Below are 24,778 nucleotides of genomic sequence, written 5' to 3'. Positions count from 1 at the left end.
GGCAGGGATGGTTGGATGGGGGTGCTTGGTCTGTTCAGCCTGGAGAACAGGAGATGGAGGGAAGACCTCACTGCAGTTACAACTTCCTCCTGAGGGGAAGACGAGGGGCAGGCACTGAGCTCTGCTCTGTGGGGACCAGTGACAGGATCCAGGGAATGACCTGGAGTTGTGTCAGGGAAGGTTTAGGTTGGATATCAGAAAAAGGGTGGTTGGGCACTGAACAGGCTCCCCAGGCAGTGGTCATGGCCCCAAGGCTGACAGAGCTCAAGGAACATTTAGATGATACTCTCAGGCACATGATGTGACTCCTGAGGATGGTCCTTTGCAGGGCTAAGGGTTGGACTCAATGATCCTTGTGGGTCCCTTCCAACTGAGCATATTCTGTGATTGTGTGATGATGGAGCAGGATTAGCTCCAGGACAGCACTGTAAGCAAAAAGAGGCAATGTAGAATGGATGACAGAGGTTTATGCTGTCAAGAGTGTGGAATGAACAGACACTGGCAAGAAGAGAGAACAACCTTGGCTCAGAACAGAAAACAAATAAATAAATAAATGTAGAAGGTTAGTTCTGGGAACTTGAGTCTAAGGGATACAAGTGGTCATGATACCAAGGCTGCCAGATTTCAAGCAGTGTTTGGGCAATGCTCTCAGTCTTGTAGTGGGATTCTTAGAGTTGTCCTGTGCAGGACCAGGAGTTGGACTCAATGATCCTTGTGGGTCCTTTTCTACTCAGGATATTCTATGATTTTATGATACAAGTTTTAGGGTAAAGTAATTTTTCCATCAGTTTTATTAAATGCGTAATAGGACCTGTTCATATATCTCAAAATAGAAAGGAAGAGATTATTGTGATGAATGGATTTGGTAGGCTGAAAATGAGGCAAATGTAGACTGTGAATGTGGAAAGGTTTGACATCAGTCTCCTGGTGGGAGAATGCTGGGCAGAAGCTCCAGAGGTGCTGGGAAGGAGCATGGTGGCTGTATGAAAGAGGATGGGTAAGGTGGTGACCTCTTCCAGGTCTGTGTTTCTGTGATGCTTTCAGCAACCCTGTTACCAATAGCTCACATTCAGCATTAAAGATATTGGTACTTTGAACTTTTATTGTCTTAGATAGACAGAAGCTCCAAGTACTAGAGGGTTGTTTTACCTGGATACAAACTCTTCATAGATGGATTTTTGCCCATTTCCATAATTCCCTTTTCCACCAATAAATGCATATAAAGTTCTATTTTAATGAAAATTAAGAACCTAACACTCTATACCTTAATTTTTGGATGATCTGTGTGAGATTTGTCTGATTCTGCAGGGAAGAGAGACCTTTCACCTCTGATTTCAACATAACTTTACTTGGAAATTTGGCTTGTAGTTATCATCAAAAGTCAGAAAGTTATTTTTTGAAAATGCTGGCCATCATCTTCATGTTGCTCCCTTGAGTCATGCACTTGAATTTGCTGTATAGGTTGCATCCCTTCAAAAGCTTTTGGGCAGAATCCTCAGGAAAACAGTTGTATTTTCTGGCAGGTTCCACAAAATCTGGTCTCTGAGCTGTTGCTTGCATGAACCAAAGAATTACTGAAGTTGGAAAAGATCCCCAAGAACATCAGGTCCATTGTTACAGTCTGAGCTGAGCTCAGCTCAGGATCTAGAGGACTCTCAAAATTTCTGGGAGTTTCAAGTGGCTGTCTGGATATCTATGAGTTTCATGGCAGACTTAATGAAATTTGAGTTCAACTTGGACTTTTCTTGGGGTCTGCTTTGTGGCCCACTATCCCCCAGAGAATAGTTATGATTTTCTTTAGAAACATGATTTAAACTCTTGTCTCACTTTATGTTTGAAGTATTTTTGTCCTGTATGACTTAATTAGGTCACTTGAAATAAGCAGAAGGCCTCTGCCCCACTGTTGCATTCAGCATCATTAGTGTTTGTAACTTGCTCTGTTATTATCTGAGAAAAGTTGCACAATTATTTTTTCTATTGGTATATAATGCAATTTAGCCTTCTGAAAAGAGAGGGGGGGAGAAGAATCTAGCACTGATTGTATATCCCACAGGACTTAATTAGCTCACAGCTTCACGATACACTGGATAATGGGAAGATGTGAATTAAATAATAAAAGGGAAAAGAGAAGCTCTAATGCTCGCTCAGTACCTGTCCACTTCCACCTTGGTTGCATAATGAGATGTCAGCACCCTGACACTGATGAGACATGCAAAACACACCCACAACACATGTAAAGGATGCTCATGGGAAGGTCTGACCAGGCTCGGGTGGCTCTGAACCCATTATGCTTAGTGAGCCTTCAGATTATTATTCCGGATCACTGGACCAGACCTAATCATCATGCAAGGAATGCTGTCTGAACCATGTTTCCCTGCCCAGACTCCCCCTTCTCCTCTGGCCCAGATGGGTGATATAATGTTCAGTGGAGGGCAGATGCCACGGATATTAAGTCGGTCGTGGGGAAGCTGAACTGGTATCCTGGTGAATTCTCTACAACCCAACCCTCGAGGGGTTCCTATTAAGGAATAGAAGGCTAATAAAAAATAACTTGCTAGATAAAAATGCCATCCTGGATTATGGCTCTGCCTGGGTGTGCTGTGCTGCCTTGAGTTTGTTTTTAAACAGGGTATTAAGGGAAGGTCTTGAGATTTAAGGAGCAGCTCCGAGTATTGAGGATATGTGAATTCATAGCTTGGTGATTGATAGTGGGATAACTGGTTTGTTCACTCCCCATAAACGAAAAAAAATGAAAAACCTCACAAAGGCTGTGTCTGAGATATGTACAGTCACCTAAGAGGTCCTTGCTGTTCAACTTCCACTTAAAGTAACCAGGAATCTCTTGGATTCCTCTGCAGATCTTAGAATCACTCCTTTCCTTCCTTTTTTTTTTTTTTTTTTTTGCCATTTTTTCCCCCTGCTTACCATCTGTCTGGATACCACAAGATTTGAAGGTGAGGGAGTAGATGACATAGCTTCAACCACTGGAGATATTTGGTACTTTACAAAGTTGGCAAATCCTAGGCAGCCTTTGGGGAGCATGAAAGGCTCTCTGGAAGCCCAGAGCACTCTGGGCATAAAGGGCTGTTACTTTATTGTTCACAGCAGGACTGATGTCAAACCATAGAATGGTTTGGAATGGAAGGGACCTTAAAGATCATCTCATTCCAAACTCCTGGCATGGGCAGGGTCACCTTCCACCATCCCAGGTTGGTCAGGGCCCCATCCAGCCTGGCCTTGAATACTTCCAGGAATGGGGTATGGATGAAACATGCTGCCTGTGAGGATGGCCTCGTCCTGGTCTGAGTGGGAGCCTGTGAATGACTCCTGGTACCCCGTGCTGGTAGAAGTCAGATTTGTGCTCCCTCCCCCTTGGTGGAAGGGAAGAAGCAGTTCCATGTGTCCTGCATCATTATGTTTTGGACATGGATGTTAGAGGGCACTTCAAGTCTGACCTTTTCACCTTCCTTGTCTTGGAGCAGTAAAACTTACAGGGGAAGTGACAGAACATGTTCCAGCTTGATATGGAGTTTGTTTGGAGGGGGTTAATAAAACAGCTGCCCTCTTCTCCACTTGAGGGAGAATTATAATACAACATAATATTTTATTCCTGTGTATCCCTTTAGAGAGTGCAAAACACCAGTACCCTTTATCTGACTTTGAGGATCACATCTTGCTGGGGCTTGGGAATGCTTTTGTTTGACTTGTTAGTGAGTATCCTGATAGAACATGACTTTATGGTGTCTTGGGCTGTGAGTAGGGTTCCTAAATTCTTTGGCCAAAAGTAGCCATGTCATGCAGGATGGGACATGAGGATTAGGACTAGATGACACTGTTTAATATTTTGTGTGTATTTTCATAAATGTGCACTTTTAACAGCCTGGCATCTTGAAATTCCCTGTTTTCTTAACCTGATATCTTGGTCACAGTGTCACTTTCAGAAGGAGGTGGGGAATGCAATGAAACACACCAAGCTTCACAGAAAGGAAGTGGAGCAGTCCATAAAAAAACTAAGGAAAATAAACCCACTGAGCCAGTGTTGGGGTGCAGATGCTATCGGAGCAGAGAGGTACCAGTGCAAGGTTGTTAAGATGTAGAGAACCAAGATGGCCTCCCCAGTAACCACAGGCAATGTGAAGAGATAAATGGTTGACCCGAGCCCGTGTCAGCCTAGGATTGATGCCACTATCAGCCCTAGTGCCTTTGCAATGATTTTTTAAAAAATCTCTGATAGAGTGTGTTATCTAGTTACTGGCATGAGGGCAATGGCCTGGAGGCAGCGAGGAGGAGGGGGGAGGAAGAAAGAGAGGAGGGGAGAGAGAGAAAGAAAAAAAGGTCATTCTAGGAGGACAATCTCTGTAGGACTAAACGAGAAAATAAGGGCCTTGTTTTTGTAAAGGGGGAGGTAAATAAATAAATAAATAATAGAAAAAAAGTGGCTGCTAGGTGTGTGAGGAAAGAATAGACAAAATTGCTTCTCTTCCTTTCTCTGTTTTTCTATTTTTTTTCTTTCTTCCTTTTTTCTTTTCTTTTCTTTTTTTTTTTTTTTTTCCTTTTAATGGCTTCGGCCTTGGGCTGCAATGGGAAATTTAAGAGATGTGCTTGTGGTATGGTTTTATTTTCCTTTAACTTTTTGCTTCCTGATTTGAGGTTTAACTCTTTCCTCTCCTGCTCTCAGATCAAAAATGAAAGACTGAATGGTAACTTTCTTTATTTTTTTCCCATTGAAAACAGCCTTTCGTTGTTTTTATTTTCAATCCCACCTTCTTTCTGGTGTCTCTAAGGAGATTGCTTCCTAAGCTGTGACTTTCCAGGGAGCCCTTTTCTCCCCACCACTCATAGTGATGCTCTTAGAGGTGCATTGGAAGCTATCCCCAGGATGGAATGCCCTTCTGCCCTGGATGGGATGCCATTATGCCCAGGATGGGATGCCAATCTCCTGTAACCCACAGCACTCCAAAGCCTTTCCACTCACATTTGAACAGCTTTGTGTGAGATCAGAGTTGATTGCACAGAGTGGTTTAATAAGAACTGTCTTCTTTCTCCCCCTTTCATTTATTCCTGCTCCCAACCCTTCAGAAAAATGCAGATTCAGAGTGAAAAGTGTCATTTTGAAGGTGCTCCTCCAGGGAAGAGAAAGCAAATCTTTCCCATCCCACACAAAGGGAAGGCTTGAAATAAGGTCAGAAGGGTGTAGGGAAGCCTTTCTGAGGAACTACAGGCACATGTTCTCTCCATTTGCTCCCAGGCTCTTGCACAGAGAATTGCTGCCACTTTTCTGTTTGATTATGACAGAGACTCTGATTGACTCCTTTGGTGTTTAGGCAGTTTTGGAGGGGGAGGGATTGTCTGTGTTTGAAACCATGGCACTGGTTCTCTGTCTGAGGGACTTGGTCTCAAAGAATCATAGAATGGTTTGGGTTGGAAGAGACCTTAAAGATCATCTAGATCCTTCCACTAGACCAGGTTGCTCAAAGCCCCATCCAACCTGGCCTTGTCTCAGTCTGGGGGAGGCACTGGGAGTATTTGATGCCTGGGACCATGCTGGGTGTCCAGCCTTGGGCTCTGGGTGAAGTCAAAGGGAAGCCTTAAGCCTCCTCTATCTACCCATCTTGAATTTAATTAGAAAAGGGCTGAGCAACTTGGAGGCACACATAGCCCAGACTTGTTCTGCACTGGAGCATGGCTTAACACATCTGATGGTCTTGTCCTTCGAGTGGTGTGATGTGGGATACAGATGTGGCCTTTCAGACACTTGTGTCACTAGGACAGGACTCTGCATCACCATCTGGTTTGTTTCCCCTCCCCGGTCCCAAACAGAACAACACCGTGAGCTTGATGGTCCCCACAGGAGTTTTCGGTGTAGCAGAGTCATTGTCCTACCTCCAAACACTACCCAAATATTTCTGGAGCCTAGCAAAGACTGGGCATGTGGTTACCCTTTACTGAAAGTTGGGGGACTTTAGTAGTGCTGTGTTGGCCAGAGTGGGAACACTGGAGGGACCTTTGGTGTTGTTGGACCATGGATGGAGATGATGTCTCCCTGCTATTTAATCTTTCAAAATGCTGAGCCTACACATGTGTTGGTATGGGTCAGGTGTCATGGTGGCTCTGTGTTCCTTCAAGTCACTCCTAGTTACCAGTGGCTTGTTCACAGAATTTTACGGAGAAGAAAAACTTGCTGCATGTACACAGGGCCAACAAATCCTCAGGGGCATTGACTCTTTTGGGTAAGCACTGGTAGGATATGGGGCAGGACCTCAGATGGGCTGGTTATTGTGAGCCATGGGTTGCAGAGCAGCAGGATCTCCTCTTTCTGCCTCTACAATGTCTCTGTGAGGCTGGAGGCTATGCCTGAACCCTGTGTGATGCCTCTGTTGTTTATGGCATTTAGTGAAGTGGGTGCTGGGTCACACACCTTCTATAAGGAAGTAACTCTAAAGCTCTGAGCTTGGCACCTGGCCTGCCCTCTAACCATGAGGGCAGTGTCAGGTGTCCCATCCAATCCACAAGAAGTGAGAAGATGCCTTGGATAAAGTATGTGGGAGGAGGACAGCGTTACGTTTTTCTTCTTTGAAAAAAAAGTGGATAAATCCTGAGGACAACAAAAGCCTGAAAAGTTTGGTCTTGTAAAAAAGCACTGGCAGTGATGGAAAGATAATTGTCTTGTGTAGTGATCTCTTCCCTGCACAGAGTTTAGAGTAGAGTCAGGATAAATAGTATTTGTTGTGTTGGGTTTTTTAAAGTTTGATATTTTTTTCTGATTTTGTTACTATTGTTCACAAGTTTTAGCTTAGACTAAAAATGTGAACCGGGTGTACAGTTAAAGGACAAAAAAAAATGCTGTAGTATTTAAGTCTATAGAGTGTTTATTAATAAATTAAAAAAAATTACTGCAGCACGAGGGAAATCCAGTGTTCAAGCATTGGGCAACAAAGAATCTACTGGAGGCTTCCTTTTGTCTTTAAGGAAAGGGTTAATTTTATGTGATTGCCACTAAAAGCAAGCTGTTTTCATGATGAGCCTGTAATAGCCGGGTGATAGACTGACTTAACAACTGCCTGCTAAATGCTGGGCACCTTCCCCTGATTGGCAGCTCCCTAAGTGGAAGCCCCTCGTGTCCAATCTGTCCTCCTGAATAGCTTCAGAGCAAAGGACTTCATTAAGGGATCGTAAGGCAGCCTCGTAAAAAACAGCAAATAATTACCCCAGCGACTGGAAGGGGTGGAGGGGACTGAGGGCTCTGTGGTCCCTGAGAAGAAAAGCAGACGTGCCAGGGCAGGGAAGCATCAGGTGAAGTGGATGCAATAAACATTTCCCCGTGAACGCTGTGTCTTCTCAATAAAGAGTCAGTTTAGCCCCGTCCACGGCTTTAACAAAATATTCCCAGTTAACTCCATGGGTGGTGGAGGGCTGGGAGCTGTTAGCTCATATTCAGTTAAATTTCAAGTGTCAGAGCTCGTTAGTGGTGATTTTAGCCAAAGACAGTTTGTGAGGGGCTGGGTAAATTTGAACTTCCTCAAATAAAATTGAGGAAAGGGATTGCTGTTTTTCTTGTTGATTTATTTTCCTGCTTTCACACATCCTTTTAGGGTCTGGGATTCTGATCAAGGGTCAGGCTCAACTTCACTCACTTAGGTGTTATGGTTCTCCCTCTTTCACACACATTCCTTCTCTTTCATTCTGCAATTCACATTTATTTGCTGTTTTTCCTCCTGCCTTAACCTCTGTTGGGTGAGTGGAACGTGCAGTTTTTACTTTAAGTGTTGAAGAAAGGTTTTCCCTGAGCTCACCAGCAAACCCATGAGGGCAGGCACAGCAAGGCAGTATGGACCTTTCTATGGTAGGTTTAGATCAGATATTAGGAAGAAATTCTTCCCTGGGAGAGTGGTGAGGCCCTGGGGTTACCCACAAAAGCTGAGGCTGCCCCATCCCTGGAAGTGTTAAAATGCCAGGTTGGATGGGGTTTGGAGCAGCCTGGGATAGTGCAAGGTGTCTCTGTCTGTGAAAGGGGTTGGAATTAGATGGTCTTTAAGGTCCCTTCCAACCCAAACCATCCTATGATTCTGTGATACCCTGAAATGAACAGTTTCAGAAGAAGTTGGGCAGTCCATGTTGCTCTGCAGTGACTTTTTGGGAGTCCTATGGGGGTGCATCAGGGAATGGAACCACTGGAGGTAAAAACGTGGCTTTAAAGTTGTGATTGCCCAGGGAATGTTGCAGAAATTGGCCCCAAGCCAGTGTTCATTTTCAGGTCTGGAAAAGGCAGTTTCTGGACTGCCAGATACCTGAGGGACTCGAAGGCAGGTACAATGGGGTAACAATTTTGGGAAAGTTCCTCCAAGTGGTCCGAGCTAGCAGTGGATGGGGCTTTTTGTGTTTGGACCGAGGCACATCCTCCTTCTGGACATACATCCTCATTTGGGTATGTGCACTAGTACAGTGCCCATCTCTTCCCAAAATTAAATCCGCCTTTGGAATATGGTACCAGGCACACATCTGCATCCCTTAGCACTTGAGTGCATTCAGATACTGGGTTAAGGATGCGCCATTAGGGATTTTTGGGTAAAGAGGCCCTGGATTTTACATCCTGACAATAGATTTAAGGACAGACAAATGTGGCAGGGCAGCAGCAAAAGCCATGGAGTGCACATTATTGCAAGGGATCTGCATTTCCAACGAAGATGAGCTGTCATAGCCCTTTGAGACAGAGGAGTGGCTTTACAGCTCAAACAGCAGCAATTTGTGCTTTCAGCTCCAAGGCTCCTCAGTTCAGAGTGAAGTGCGTTGGTCGAGCTGTTGTCTCTCACGCTAACTCTCATCTTGTTGTCTGGTTTGAATGAAGTTTGGGCTAAAACCTCTTGAAATTACAAGAGTGGCTACTGTCCCATGATGTGTGTGATGCTCTCTCCAGCAGAGGCATTCTCATTCAGTACATAGTGCACTAAATTGACTTCAGCTGCCATCTGACTCGTGTTGTGGTGCTGTCTGCACCCCTGCTGACACTGTGAGCTCAAACTACCGAAACAAGAAAATAAATTAAATAGATGGAAGCACTGTTCCACTGAGAGTCAGTTCTATTTTTAGCTATATAAAATAAATGTACTAAAGTGTACATATCTGCTGCAGACATGTTCTCATGTGGAAGGCGTCTTGTGTCAGGAATGTTCTCCCTTGTTTGTGCAGCTCCTTGCACAGTAGGGTCTGAGACTTCATCTGGATTTATCACAATTAAACTGACACCCCTGACTGCAGGGAAATGGGTATTCCCAGTCTTCTAAATGCCACTTAATGCTCAGATTCCCATTAGGAATTGCCAAATTCAACTTGGAGTGACAGTGCAAAGGTAGCCTTTGCTAAGGCGTGACATCTTCCTAACCCTCCTAACCCAGTGTTACCCTATTGCTTATGTGACCTTTTCTGTATGAGTCCCATCTTCACCTTTTTACCTTTGTGGCAGATAAGTGTTTTTGAAGATGACAATAAAGATACCACAAAGCACTTTTATTCTTGGTTGCCCCGTCTGGGCTGTGCCTTTGATCCGAACGGCCGGCGTTCCAGTCAGATTGCACTATCAGATGGAGCTGGCTCTATTTCCTGCATTATTCTTCCTGGCTGTACCACATTATGCAATTATGTTTGCATTTAAACCTGAGCACTTACCTGTAATGATGCTGTAGTTCAGTCCATGATACATTATGGCAGCAGATAATGCACACAGATAGGCTAAGGCAGCATGTTGTTGATGTGCTAAAACTAAACAGGACATTGGGTTTGAAAGCGGGCTCTGAAAGCTCGCAGATTGGGCTGAGCTGTTTAAAAAGCTCACATTACTGAAATAACAGCTGTGCAGGGGGAAACTCTCTACCTGAGGGGCAGGTTCAGGGTTCTCTCCACTGCAGAAGTCTGACACCAGCACTGCTGGTCACTGCCACACACTTCTGCAGGAGCAGGACGGTCTCAGTAGTTGCTGGGAGTCCCAGATCCTTCATCCCTGTAGTACAACATAAGCAAGGGGAAATGATCCTTTCAGTACCTAAAGGGGTCTTACAGAAAGGCTGGAGAGGGACTTTTCACACGGGCATGGAGTGACAGGATGAGGGGGAATGGCTTCCAACTGAAATAGAGTAGGTTTAGATTAGATATTAGGAAGAAATTCTTCCCCGTGAGGGTGGTGAGGCCCTGGAATAGGTTGTCCAGAGAGGTTATGGCTACCCCATCCCTGTAAGTGTCCAAGACCATGTTGGATGTTGCTTGGAGCAACCTGGGATAGTGGAAGGTGTCCCAGTTCACGGAAGGGGATTGGAATGAGATGATCTTTAAGGTCTCTTCTAACCCAAACCATTCCCATTCTTATGATGCACCTCAGAGAACTGACTGTGACTCTTGCTGCTGGCCAAGCCCTTTACACTCATGTTACACTTGATATTATCCCTGTGATGCAGATGCAGCTTTGGGGGACAGATTCTGACCTGAGGGTTGCACCACCCTGCTGTTAAGAACACCCTCTTCTACACTGTTTCCCTCAAGTTATCTGTGTTGTTTTCAGTAGCTAGATGGCAGACCCTGGCTCCAAGTGCTGATGGTGATGGTTACAACTAAAATGTTATAAGGCAGTCAGAATCAGAGAATCACAGAACCATTAAGGTTGAAAAAGATAATTTCTAACCTCTAATCTCCTTCAGGACTTCCCTTCAGACAGATGAAGTGAAGACTTTAGTAACTTCTCTATCCCTACTCAGGACATGCACTGGAGTAAGGGTGCAGATTTTGGGGAGGGGTAACTTTGGACACTGCTGGTCTGTATCACATCCCATCCTGGGTTGATGGTTGTGCCCAGTAGCTGTCACTTCAATGGCCCTGCTGCTTTGGCTGTGGAGATGTGGATGCACCAAGGCAGTAAAAATGTTTATCCTTGGATTGTGTGGTTTTGCTCTCTTTCTGCTTTATTTTATGCATAGGACATACCAAGTTGTAGTCTACACACAGTGTTTTTCCTCTTCACAGCACTTCCCAGACTTTGCCTGGTAAATCACTGCAAACCGCCTTCAGGCCAGGCTTGCAGCTGAGATGGTTTGTATTCCCCATATTCCCATTGGAGCTGTCTTAAAGGGGTTGGATCCCACACTAGTGCCCTGACCTTCTCAGCTGTTTTTGGGCCTCTTACAAAGGGTTCTAAACCACCAAAAGTTCCACCTCAACATGAGGAAGAACTTCTTTACCTTGAGGGTGGCAGGGCACTGGAACAGGCTGCTGAGGGTGGTCTTGGAGCCTCCCTCTCTGGAGACATTCCAAACCCACCTGGCTGTGTTCCAGTGTCACCTGTTTCAGGTGATCCTGTCTTAGCAGGAGGATTGAACTAGATGATCTACAGAGGTCCTTTTGTCCTTTTCTACACAAACACTTTGTGATTCTGTTTATCTTTCTGCCTTATCCAAAAAACCCATCATCAACTTTCACTGACGCTACTGGGGTGGACCAGCCCCATTCTTCCCACTCCATTTACTGTAGTGCCCATTCAGAAATCCTTCTTGCTGGCACATAATCACATAATTTGATTTCTTTTCCTGCAGGTGGTTAGAAAATTGTTAAGCTAATCTTTGCATTTGCAATGTTTGCTCTCAGATTAGTCAGTGTAACTCAAGATCATTCAATTGTGAGACAATATTTGCACAGTGAGCACTGCAGAGGCTGACACAGTCACCAGGCTTGGTGATCCTGCTTGTGTAAACAACTTGATGTTGCAATTTTCTCATTACCATTAAATTGCTGTTTTTAATTTGTCTCAGAAACCCTCCATCGTTTGAGAAATCACTGGTTTAGGGAGATGTCTAAATTATATGTGCTCTTCAACTGTGCTCTGGAAAGGGAAAAGTAGTTGTGTTGGATCCAAACTGGAATGTTGCACTGTTCCCCAGTGTATTTACACACATAGAATTTTCAGTCTAGTTGGACTTAAAACTCTGCACTGGGATAGTTTCCACTGAAAAAATCCATCTCTGAATATCAGGCCATAAATGAACATAAGAGAAGATTCTTGTGAATTAAGCAGGAGTCACCACACAGAAAAACTGCATTTTGTGAAGCAGGGCTCTTCATGTGCTCCAAGACATTTCCTCTGCTTCCGCGGTGTTTTCCTCAATATTTGAAGTTAAGATTTCTGATTTTAGGACTGAACTGCCAGTGTAACCCTCAAAAGAACCCAAGAGACACAAAAGCAGCACTTTGGTACCCGCGTGAGTGTGGTAAATAGACGAGGATCTTCCCAGGGGTCTCATGGTTTGTTTAATTATGGAGTGGATTAATAGTGTTCATATCCCTCCAGTGCTTGGTATTTTACCTTGAATTTGGGGGAGCTTTGTTGCCTGTGTGTAGGAAGATGACTCGAGCTACACATGGGATATTCAACCCCCAACAATGGCAGTGTCTTTTCAGTGCCCTCCCTATGAAAGCACCATCAGATCTAACTAATCCTCCATGTCCTTAATTAAATACCTCTGGCGCAAAGAACTTTACCTTCTGTGCCTGGAAATTGCAGTTGATTACTCCCCTGCTGGAAAAGCCTTTTTTTTTTTTTTTTTTTGGTTGTTGTTTTTTTGAGAGGTTTTGCTAGTTTTATGTTTGGGATTTTTTTCTTCATTTTTTTTTTACAAGAATTAAGCTGTTTCTCATGCCACAGTCCAGTTGCAAATTGGCCTGAGACTGACTTGTGCCATGGGCTTTGACCTCCAAAACTGCCCACTCATTTTTTTTCCGAACTAATCAGCTCGATGAACTATTTACAGTTGGCTTTTGGGTCTTCTCACTGCTTCTGTGGCTGCCCCTGTCTGAGTAATTAATGACACTGTGGCTTGTTTATGGTCTTGAGTTACTAATGCTGTTGGCTGCAAATGCATTTTTACCTCTGGGACGTGCCAGTTTCCCGGTTCTAGTCCCACCTTACCAGCCCAGGTCAATTTTTTGTGTGTAAACAGATTTATCCTGTAATAGTTGGGGAGAGACTGGGGTCATTCATCAGTCCCATGGAGAACATGCCTAGCCAGATTCTGCCCTTCTTGTGCCTGTGTAACTCAGCTGAAGCTGGAAAGATTCCTTTAGGACAACTAAAATTAAAATGAATAAGAAAAAAAAGAGAAAAGATTATTTTTCCAAGTCAGGGTACAGCCAGTCTCAATTAAAAATAGGGATATTGGCTAGTGCACTTCATGTCCAGCCACATGCCCAGCCCTGATCCTGGTTGTTTCAATGTTTGTAGGAGGCTTTAATTAAGGATCTGTTATGTGGCCCTCTTAAGTAGGATAATACCACCTGTATTTTAAAGCTGGAGTAAGGAGTAAAGAGAAGTTACACAGCAGCAGATAATGCAGATAGGAATAAAAATATCATCTGGTGGGCTTGGAAATGGTTTGTTGGGTTATGTTCCACGCTTGTTCTATCCCAGGCAATCATTTCAAGCATGTTAATTCATAAGGGAAAACTGAGTTTGATCTCCTACCTCCTCTGGAAACCTGTTACAAACTCTCAGTGCATGGATGGTCAGAAGCATTCTGATCATTTCCAGCCCTGACTTGTTCATAGCTACAGTTACTTCCAGTCTTCTTTGGAATAATGTTGTCTTTTGGCATAAATTATTCTTTTTTTTTTCACAGTGTATTGTTCTCTGCATATCTTTTCTCCTTCTGGTTGTTTTTGGGGGTGGTTTTGTTTGTTTGTTTGTTTGTTTGTTTTAATATGTGTAAGACTAATTCCTTAGTGATTTGTGATTCAAGTACAACCATTCCTGCCATTTTTTTAAAAACATTTATTTCAGAAACTAGAAGAAGATGGTCCCATTATCTATTTACCTTTGTTGCCCAGTTTGCCCACCAGTGTATGCTCAGCAGGGTTACCCAGGGGTGGTCTCAACTATGACATGAATTTAAGGGACATCTTCCATTCACATCTTTGGATCATTAGTAAAATTCATCACTGTTTTGTTAAGGCATTTTGTACCAACATGTAAAAACCACAACCCTATTAACTCAGTGGTAAACTGACAACAGGGACTGTTGTAACTCTGGCACTCAGAAAAGAAGGACCTCAGCGATCAGATCATGTTATTTTCAGGGCCATCATCACATGGAATTGAAGTGGGTGAGGAATTTCTCAAGGTCTAAAGCTGATGAAATCCTGGAAGCTAAGAGACTGTCCCATCTTTGAGGGAAGATCAGGAGAAATCGGGAAAGTTGAAACAAGATCCCTGTTTTGCCACATTTTTCTTTCAAAGGATTTCCCAGATGGTACCAGAACCTTGGGGGAGGTTTAGGTTGGATATCAGGAAAAGGTTCTTTTCCCAGAGTCAGACACTGAACAGGCTCCCCAGGGAAGTGGTCACAGCACCAAGGCTGACAGAGCTCAAGGAGCTCTCAGGGGCAGGGTGGGATTATTGGGGAGTGCTGAGCAGGGCCAGGAGTTGGACTGATGATCCTTGTAGGTCCCTTCTGACTCAGGATATTCTATTAAACAGAAATTATAAAGGTGAATGTGGTGCTTTTGCTAAGAGGATGGAAGTAGATTTTTCCATTGCAAACTTCTCCAGAGGTTCTCCTTTCACTTTCTGCTCTCTCACATCCAGCTTGGAATTGCCTCAATCAATGGCAAAGCTGGAGTTCTGTAGTGATGTGCACGTGGATGAAAGTCCTTTAAGGGGTTGCTGAGCACATTGTAACATCCACTAGACTGCTTTGGCACTCTGATTTCCAAAGAAACTCAGTACAGGCTACTTAAATATTTGAAGGCAGCTTCTCTGGAATTGCTGCACGAGTAAGAGAAACCCTGCAAAAAAATGATAACTCAGTCTGGCTTGTTTGTTTTTCTGTAGTGGAAATTGGCCTTTTTGGATTGGGAGGGAAGTTTCCTGGGCAAAGAAGGGTTCACAGTGTGCTGGTTTGCAGCTCTTTCCTGGTAGTTGTTTGGTGTGCTCCTGTAATGAATGTTGTACCCTCTCTCCTAAGACTACTTGGAGACTTGGGAATCTCTGCATTCATTATTAGCCTTAAAAATCATGGAATCATTTAGGTTGGAAATGACCTCCAAGATCATAGGGTTCAACCATTAACCCAGCACTGCCAGGTCCACCACTAACCCATGTCCCCAGGTGCCACATCTACGTGCTTTTTGAACACTTCCAGGGATAACAATTCCACCACTTCACTGGGCAGCCTGTTCCTTGACCAGCTTCAGTCTATCTATTCATTGATTTCATAGCACAGCCAGTTAAATCATATTTATTTCCATGTGGCACTCTAAATCCATAAATTTGTCTACAAAGTAAGATGTTGCACTGTGCTGCTGGTAGAGAGGATATTTTTTCTAGATGTTTATACTTTTTGCACAATGTAAGGTATTTTCTGTTCTCTTTGGGATGACCCCATTCCATCTTTCCAATGAAGCTGCATGTATGCCTTTATTCTCTCTGTTAGCAAAATTCTTATTCAGTGCTGGGAATTAAAAGATTGTTGCAAAATTCCTCTTTTGGTTTTGGTTTATGTAGAAAAAAGCACATTTTTTACACTGAGCTGTGAAGTGCAGGCAGAAGACTCTTCTTACAGCAGCAGGATGAGAGAGTGCCCTAGGATTCTTGGCTCAGGGATACTGGTTATACAGAGGAAGACCTACCCATGCCAATTGAAATTCTATAATTTTATGGCTGTGGTGAGCATTTTTCAGCTAATTTGTCAAAGGGTTAGAGGTGTGACAGGCAGGAAAGACAGATGGTGATGCCAAGAGACAGGTTTAGCTTCTTTGAGCACTGGGCAGTGTTTTCCTTGTTAACTCCACTGACTGTAGCAAATAACATGCATTTGCATCCTTTTCAAGTGTGTGTAGGAGGGAGGAGCCTGCACCAATTTGTCTGGTTTAATTATAGATGTTCTACCCACCTTCCTAATTGCTCCTTCATTAAGAAGTAGCTTGTTTCTTTTTTCCCTAGGAGCTAAAAATAATCAACTTTTGTTTGTTTCTGTAAATATTTTTTTCTGCCCTTGAGGAGATAATTATTTCTATTGTTGCATGAAGATGGTGGCCAATACAGGAGGAATAATTAGAGCAGATGGCTGAAAATACTTCCCTTGTAAAAGACATCTAGCGTAATAAAATACCTCCCCTCCTCTTTTGTCTCCTCCAAATATACGTTTTTCTTTCCTTCAGGTGGATGGGAGTTGGGTGAGGGGGCGTAAATCTTTTCCTGATGTATTAAACTGAGGAGCTGTCAAGAGTTCACAGCCTGGCAAGTGAGCTCCCCGTATCCATCACTGAAATTAAAGTGTTTTCAAATGTGGTGTGGAGTCCTGGGTCTGTGGCGTGGGGAAATATCCGCTGCACTCCATCACTTGAAATGTTAACCTTGTCTCTCCGTGGTGACTGAGGACAGGAACACTTGCTCTCGGAACTTGCTGGTTAAATGGCAATCTGTCAGCACCAAGGAAAGGCTGCCCTCGTGGGTGTCAATCTTGGCTTTGTCGGCGCCCGCTCCAAACCTTTGCTCGTTCCTGGCCGTGCACTCCCGGAGGAATGAACATTCCTCCTGCTGGAGATCGCGGGAGCCACACTGTGCTCTGTGTCCTGTAGGATGTGTCTGGGGGAAAGAATAAATCTGGCTGCCAGGGGTGAAGTTGGTGGGAAACCCCTGCTGATTTCAGGTTTCCCTCCAGGTAATCCTCACCTGGAACCCACAACCCGGAATCCTGGAATCAGAGACTGGATTGGGTTGGAAGTGACCTCAAAGAGCATCTCGTTCCAACTCCCCTGCCACGGGCAGAAACAACTTCCACCAGACCAAGGTTACTCCAAGACCCATCCAACATGGCCTTGGACACTTATAGGGATGGAGCAGCCACAGCTTCTCTGGGCAGCCTGTGCCAGGGCCTCACAGTAAAGAATTTCTTCCTAATTTCTAGGGAATAAGGGAAAATATTGAGCACAGCAGGAAGCAGAGACTGTGTTTAACTATATCACTTTTTATTGGTTTTATTTTAAAATGTCTTTGTTTTCTGGCCAGAGGATAAAGATCTTGTCTTGGTGTCTCTAACAGTTGTTGCAGTCCTTTTTCAGGACTGTGCTCTAAACAAACCCCAGTTAATTAAACAAATTGTAAAGTTACCACAAAGTGTGATCAAATTACCTAGACGTTGTCTAAACAGGAGTTTCTCAACCCTTTTAAGCCCAAACCTTGCATTTTGGTATCCTTCCCATTTGTGAATTTTTTGCCAGCCAGTGTGGGAATGCAAGTGTATCACTGTTCTTTATTCATTTGTTGCAGTGGCTGCTGCTGTTTCTGAGCCTTGGTAGTCACAGGCACAAGCTGAGAAAGTGATACTGAGAGATTGTGTCCCCAAAGGCTGACATAAAGGCAACCCCAGGCTGGCTGACAACAGCAGCAGCTAAAAAACATAAAATGGAGAGAAATCTGCCTGAAAATGGAAAAAAAAAGGTGCAGCAGGGAGGAAGGATGTAACGTGCTGAATTGCAAGGAGATTGTGCATCATTTATTCCATGCCATGAGAACGTTTTTTCACTTTTCCGTAATTCATTCCTTGTTTTGGAGACCTAACTGAGAAGGAGTTGATACCCCCCCACAATTAACCTGTGTTATACACAAGCTGTGGGCCTGCTACACAAGGTGTGGCCTTGTGGTTGTGTGTATAATCATGGAATATTCTGAGTTTGAAGGGACCCACCAACATCGAGTCCAACTCCAGGCCCTTCACAGGACAACAATCCCACCACATGCCCCAGAGTGTTGTCCAAATGTTTCTTGAACTCTGTCAGGCTTGTGGCTGTGACCACTTCCCTGGGAAGCCTGTTCCAGTGCCCAGCTACTCTCTGGGTGAAGAAGCTTTTCCTCGTAAATACAATTCGGTGTGTGCATGACACACTCCAAATAGATGTCAGAGCTGGAAAGGTATTGCAGGACTCTGCTTGTTGAATTTTCAGGTCAGATCCCCTCCCTGGTCCTTCTGCTCTTTGATGTCCCTGGATGAACAACTGGCTCCTTAGGGATTCCCAGTGCTGGTGATTCCCCACCTACCTGTGCTTTCTGCCCATATTTTGCACGTTTGGTTCCCTACTGAGTTAGTGTCGTCTGCTGTGCTGGATTCAAAATGTGAAATGTTGCCAGGGTGGGTTTACGGTGGATGTGTGATGTGAGGACACATCCTGCCACAGTTTGGGTGACCATTTTAAGTGTTCAGTTCATGTTATACTTGTTTACTTGGGAAAAGCACCGAAAAGGTCTCTTGCCTCAATTTAGCTACTGATTTTCACAAACCTTGCAGGACCACAGCATATTTGTGGTCTCACTCCTCCTATGAAATCCAGTTGAAATAGCCCATGTTCAAGTGTGAGCTCTGACAGTGACACCCATGACTGCAGAGGTGTTATGGTCTCATAAGCTCTGTTTCCTCCAAGTCATCTTCCCAACTCTGTTACACTCTAAAGCCAGAGTGTGAAGCTGCCTCCTCACTGCAGCAGCTGCCTCCAGCCAGCTCCAGCTTCACCATTCAGTGTTTGTTTTATGCCAGCTCCTCTTTCTCCCATCCTGAATTTCCAGCTTCCTGTCATTTTTCCTGAAGCTGGGAAAAGCACAGGAGGAAAATGCCCTGTGGCTGACATGCAGCTTTCCTTGGCTCTGCAGGTTCCTCCTGGTTCATTCACCAAGCACATGTGGAATGGGCACTCAGCCATGACCCTGGTGCTTGCAGCTGCTGCTGCTCCTCAGTCTGACTGAGAACTATTTAAATTAAACACCAGAGGTCAAACACTGGGTGCCAAAGAGGGGGAAAAATGGAAAAAGAATGAGGTTTTTCTTCTGTGAAAAAAACAGTGAGGGAGACACTCTTATCCTGCTCAGTTGCAGGCAGAGGAAAAGGTGCTGAGGTTTCTTCATGATGAAGAGGTTTAGATCATGGCCATACAGTCCTTTGAGAGATGAAATGGTTGTCTCAATCTTTTTTCTTTGGGGTCTCAGCTGAGTTGGTCCATCCCAGTGGCCCTGAGAGTGTGCTCAGACTGCAGGGCAGCAAAGTCCCCCATGTCAACACACAGAGATGGTGGTATTTGGTGTCTGTGGGGTCAGTGTGGGCTACAACCAATCCCATATTGATAACAGGTCAACTAGACTAGACAGGAGGGAAACTAGAAGGGCCAGATGAGAGTGTGGGTTTCCAGAGCTGTGACTCTGTCACCCACCCTACTTTATGAGAGATATGCAATTAGTTTATGTGTTAACTCATGTTATTTTGCCATGAGCTGCTTAAAGGGTACTGGGCATAACCACTACCACTATTCAGAAAAGGAACTGAAAAATTCCATTGCACTTCGAGATGGCACTGTGCTTTTCTCACAGAAAACAGGGAGAATAATCACATGGGATTCACAAGGTCCAGGAAAATGTACTGGTGAATGAGGGCACATGGCCATTTCACTAACTTTGCATTAGACCACTCCTTCTTATTTCAGGGGTCTTAAGGATGTGTTCTTTCATCCTAGGGAAGAGTGTAGGATTGCAGGAGAAGGGTCACCAAATAATATTGTTTGATGTCTTTCAATCCCCACAGAGCTGCCTTCCCTCTATCCCCTCTGTACATTCCTCCATGCTGTGGTAATTTAAAGTGCATTCCTTGAACAAACCATCTTTTCCCTCTTGGGAAAGATTCTTTAGATCTATTCTCTCCATGATAGTGCAAAGATGGTACAAGTGATTATAAACAGCTCTTGGTCTTTTGTTTTTAGCTGGTGTTTGTCTGTTTACTTTTATTTAAAAAAAAAAAGGAATAATACAAATCAGAAGTCACATGAAGGATGTGCAGGCAGGTGGTGCATGTGGCAGTGAACTGGGCCAGGCATCTTCTCACTGGAAACCTTTGGGTATGGACCGAGTGGAACAGCAGAGACTTTTATGACCTTAATCAACCCATTTTCTCCCTCTATGTAGTCATTCTTTGGGTAGTAAACTTTCTTTTGAGCAAAAACATCTGTCTTTGCTTAGGTTGATGGTGTAGGGGCTGCTTCTTACTGAGGACAAATGCATCATCTTGATAACAGGGCACTTGATGCACGATATTTGTATATTTTATGAGTTGCATTCTTAAGATGGTTAATGGTTCTTAGTTTCCTAGATGAGGAAAGTTAGATACTTTTCCAGTAGGGGTTCTGCATTCAGCTCTTACAATGGGGCTCCCAATGTAAGAAGGATGTGGATCTGCTGGAGCCATTCCAGAGGCCATGGAGATGCTCCGAGGGCTGGAGCCCCTCTGCTCTGGAGACAGGCTGGGAGAGCTGAGGGTGTTCACCTGGAGAAGAAAAGGCTCTGGGAGACTTAGAGCCCCTTCCAGTGCCTAAAGAATCACCAAGAGAGCTGAAGAGGGACTTTGGACAAGGGCCTGGAGGGACAGGACAAGAGTGAATGGCTTCCCACTGCCAGAGGGCAGGGTTAGATGGGATATTGGGAAGGAATTGTTGGCTGTGAGAGTGGTGAGGACTTGTCACAGGTTGCCCAGAGAAGCTGTGGCTGCCCCATCCCTGGAAGTGTCCAAGGCCAGGTTGGATAGGGCTTGGAGAAACCTGGGATAGTGGAAGGTGTCCCTGCCCAAGGCAGGGGGTTGGAACAAAATGATCTTGAAGGTCCCTTCCAACCCAAACCATTCTGTGATTCTACAGTTATACTGCCAGAGGTGAGCACTGAGGCTTTTATGTCAGAGGGTGTTGGTAGGACTGAATGGATACAGGACCTTCTAAGAGATGACAGCAGAAATTCAGCAAGAGCTTAAACACAGATATTGTATGCAGAGAAGCTTAAATCAAGAATTAGAGTGTTTTATATTTAGAAAGGGGAAACATCATTGGAAAAAAATCACAATATGAAGAAGAGTTTAATCTTCTTAACTCTTGCAAGGCTTGCATCAACAGCTTCCTAAGTTTTTGGTGCTAACAAGAGCAGTCTGGTATATTCCTTATGGTCTTGCTTTCCCCTTAGGATTAACTGAAGGGTTCTATGTGACTAGAGTGATGTCAGAGTGACTTTAAGACATTCAACAAGCCTTCTCAACCAAATTTTCTGGTGGATCCCACCATTTACAACTGCATCATGCAGTTTTTTGCTGGTGGTATTGGCAGTGTTTGTGCCAGACAGGAACGTATGGAATATGTAATACTGTGCTACAGTTGGCTTGATAAGCAGTGTATCTGAGAAATATGCACCTTTCCATGGAGTGTACTCTCCTCTGTCCCCTGCTCTGGGACAAAACCAAGTTTAACTAGCTGCTTTTCAGTGAATCTGTGGTATACCCTTGTATATGGTATACAATCTAGTTCAAAGCACTGTCACTGAAGAGTAATTCACAGCCTCTCTGGAAAGGAAGTGGATAAAGATATCTATCCTTTCAGCTGGAATTTCATCCTAAATCTCTGAAATATATAATTATATGTTTGCAACTAATGAAATGAAACTAGTCCTATCATACTTAGCAATTGTAGAAATTGGAGAAATTGTACTCTCTGTAGCAGCCGTGTACAGGTGTGAAGGTTTATCTGTACTTCTGTAATGATGAAGTGGTTCATTCCCTCTGACACCAGACATTTAGCTCCCTAGATGTTTTCACTGTGTGTGTGTCAATGTAGTTCCAGGATTCAGTCTGAACTGAACCAGATAAATTCCCTTTGTAGGGTAACCATGGAATGTGTCAGAGGGTTAAAAATAGCAGCATCCACACAGCATGGACATCAACCAGTTGTACCATTTAGCTAGGGAACCATCACCCCTTCCCTGGTGTAAATAATTAGAGCCATAGAACTTTAGAAAGGTTTGAGTTTGAAGGTACCTTATGGATCATCTTGTTCCAACCCCCTGCCATGGGCAGGGACACCTTCCTCTGGAACAGGTTGCTCAGGGACAGTGTTGTTGGAAATGTTGTATAAAACACTAGGAACATAAAGATAAAACTGACAAAAGCACAGTAAAAAAGAATAACACCATCAGTATTGATTCACCTAAACCTCTGCAGATCCAGAGCAAGAGCTTTAATGCACATGATGTGCTCAATTTGAAAATGGAGTAATTTTGCTGTAGCATTGAGGTTATTCTTTCCACTGCTGTTTCACATTAGCACAACTTGGTGAGGACTACAAATATTTCCATGTCTGGTTTCCCCCTCCACCTCGAATGAGTTGAGGATGTTCTTGCTAATTCACATATGGGACCAAATAATATGTTATGGATGTTTGTGTCCACACTTGTGCACACGTGTCCATGCAAAAATACTCACGTGTTCCTCAAGAAATTGGCCAAATGGGACCCTGAGCAACCTGGTCTAGTGGAAGGTGTCCCTGCCACTGGCAGGGGGGTTGGAACTAGATGATCTTTAGGGGTCTTTCCAACCCAAATCATTCTGTGATTCTATGAAACCTTCACTGCAAAGTGCATGCCTGAAGTTTAGAGGTGAGGAGGAGCCATGGTTTGAAACACACAGGCATCGTTTTACCATTGCTCGTTGTGAGTCAGTCTCTTTGCTGTTCTTGAGTTGTTCAGTGCTTTATTTGGAACTGATGTACAAGCCATCAAAGCAGAGGCAATAATAACACTGGATAAGCTGAGAAAGCTAAAAAGGTATTTGAAAGGAGGAATGTCTCTCTCAATGTGAGCGAGTGGCAGCAGAGCCTTTGAAAAAAAATCCTCTGAAGCAAAATACTGCCTGTCTAGCAGGATGTTTTAATTCCAAACTCTTCAGGCTATTTTTATGACATTGCCAGGAAAAAACAGTGCAGTTCTGCTTTTTGAGAGGCAGAGAGAGACACATATCAGGCAAACCTGTGGTCGTTCCGCAGCCAGACCTGCAGCAAAGCCCCTCATTCCCCGAAGCAGAATGAGACAAGGGGCAACCCCTGAATTGTGGCAGGCATTTCTGAAGGCCAAGAACTTCTCCAACCCCAATCCCTCTATTGCTTTGCCTTACACAGGGTTCCCTCTGGAAGCCAGCTTGCCCAGAGCACGGCAGAGGAGATGCCAAAACCACGCCGGACAACGTGGCACTGGCATCTCCTCCGCACTTCTCTGGGCAAGTTGGCTCCTTGAAGGGTGGAAGGGGGTGAGCTTTGAACTTCTCTGGATCTTTTTCTTTCCAGCTTGCCCTCCGGTTTTGCGGGCGGTGGGACGAGGACTCCAGCTGGCCTGCTGGCCACCAGCCGCGAGATGGCGATAACGTCACGATAGAAGGAGGCCGGACGCTGCTGCTGGGGACGAGCACCAGCGTCCTCAACCTGCTGCATCTCAAAGGTCTGCGGAAGGGGGGGTTCGGTGCTCTGCTTCATCCGGGGCTGGGAATTCTTAGTGCCCGTGATCTCCCCTTCCATTCCCCACCTCCAGACATCGATGGTCAGTCAGGCTGAGTTTCCTCTTGAGATGGAGATGGGGGAAGCATTTAATTATTCTATATGCAAAAAAGGCATCGTCTATGCTGTTTGAGGCATAATAACAATATAAGTAGAAAGGCTTTCCCCCCCCTCCCCGTTTCTTTCCCCCAGCTACCAAAATTGCTGCTGTCCTGAGCAATGTTCAGTGATAATGGCACTGCTGATAACAATAATTAGCTCTGTTCTGTTTGGCATCTTTGAGGCAGGTGTCTCACAACCACCTTTGCAAAATTAATGATGTTACAGAATTGCAGGTCACAACCACCAAATGTAATTAATAATCCAAAATCCTACAGCACAGCTGGTGGACAGTAAATAAGAGTTATGGGGGAAAACACTGGGTTTGCCAGGTCCATGTACTTGCTCATAGACCTGGAATAAGTGTGAGACAGGTACATCTCTGTGGGTCTCTGTCAAAGCAAGAATTAAAACTACTTGTAATTCCATGCCAGAAATATTCCCCCCTGGAAATTAGGCCCTGGTTGTGAAAACTGTTGTGCATATGCTTGATATTAAGGGAATGAGCTCTGCTAGTGAAGTTGCTTGCTCAAAGTTAAGCCTGTGCTGAAACATCTCAAAAAATGAAAACAGGAGGTTTTTTTATGTTGAAGGACCTGGACCTTTGCTGGTCAAAATGATTTTATATTAAAATTATATTAAAGGTACTAGTCTTACATTGAGATGATGATAAAGAACGTAACAACTATATTTTAATCTGATTTCAGATGATCATTTTATAAAGTAAAGACTTTGATTTTTTATGGAAATGTTCTCACAGTAGAGAAAAACTTACAAAGTTGTTCAGCTTATGTTCAGAGGTTTTCAAGAATTGCTACACCAGACATCATTCCTGTTTAAAAACAAAATTAAAAATCAAGTGCGAGGCTTTGAGATTAAAAAGGTGAAACAGTTTGGTCACAATACTGCAGCAGAAACCCTCCGAACTTTGGACCTACTCACAGACACATTTGATCTATGAGTCAGCACTCATGAAGCTACCAGAGCTCTGATTGAATTTAATGAAGTCTGGAGCAGTATCTTTATGGCTTTGGTTCATCTGACATTCAAATCATTCCTACCCTTTATCGTGTTTTCCAAGAAACTTGGTTTATAATGTCAATTCAGTTAGGAAAGCAGCATTAAAATATTCAAGATGTTATTATTTCTCCATTGCTACGTGCCATACATAAGGACCAAACATTTTAGAAGCAGAAACCTGCACAGGGATTGTTTATCAGAGCTTTATGAAGTTGCCTGTTGCATACACCCCCATGATTGCTCTGGCTGTTTAGTCTTGGTTAGATTTGATGTCAAAACTTGCTGAGATCTACTC

At 44.1% G+C, this 24,778-nt stretch overlaps 1 protein-coding gene across 9 annotated transcripts in view; it reads left to right on the top strand.

Annotated features, from left to right (window-relative positions):
* PKHD1 (PKHD1 ciliary IPT domain containing fibrocystin/polyductin) overlaps positions 1-24,778 on the top strand; it is a 260,769-nt gene that overhangs the window by 63,382 nt on the left and 172,609 nt on the right. For all 9 annotated transcript variants that reach the window (XR_007908532.1, XR_007908562.1, XR_007908540.1 and 6 more), the window contains exon 37: positions 23,158-23,308. Coding sequence is in view for 5 of the 9 variants with exons in the window: in XM_051812579.1 (XP_051668539.1) it covers positions 23,158-23,308 (151 nt within the window). In the remaining 4 variants the exon portion in view is untranslated. The remainder of the gene's footprint in view (positions 1-23,157; positions 23,309-24,778) is intronic.

The sequence above is a fragment of the Manacus candei genome, unplaced genomic scaffold, assembly GCF_025592945.1.
Source record: "Manacus candei isolate 608988 ecotype Guabito, Panama unplaced genomic scaffold, ASM2559294v1 h1tg000007l, whole genome shotgun sequence".
In the NCBI taxonomy this organism is placed as follows: Eukaryota; Metazoa; Chordata; class Aves; order Passeriformes; family Pipridae; genus Manacus; species Manacus candei.
Note: the sequence above shows the minus strand (reverse complement) of the source record. Positions and strands in the feature narration are given on the sequence as shown.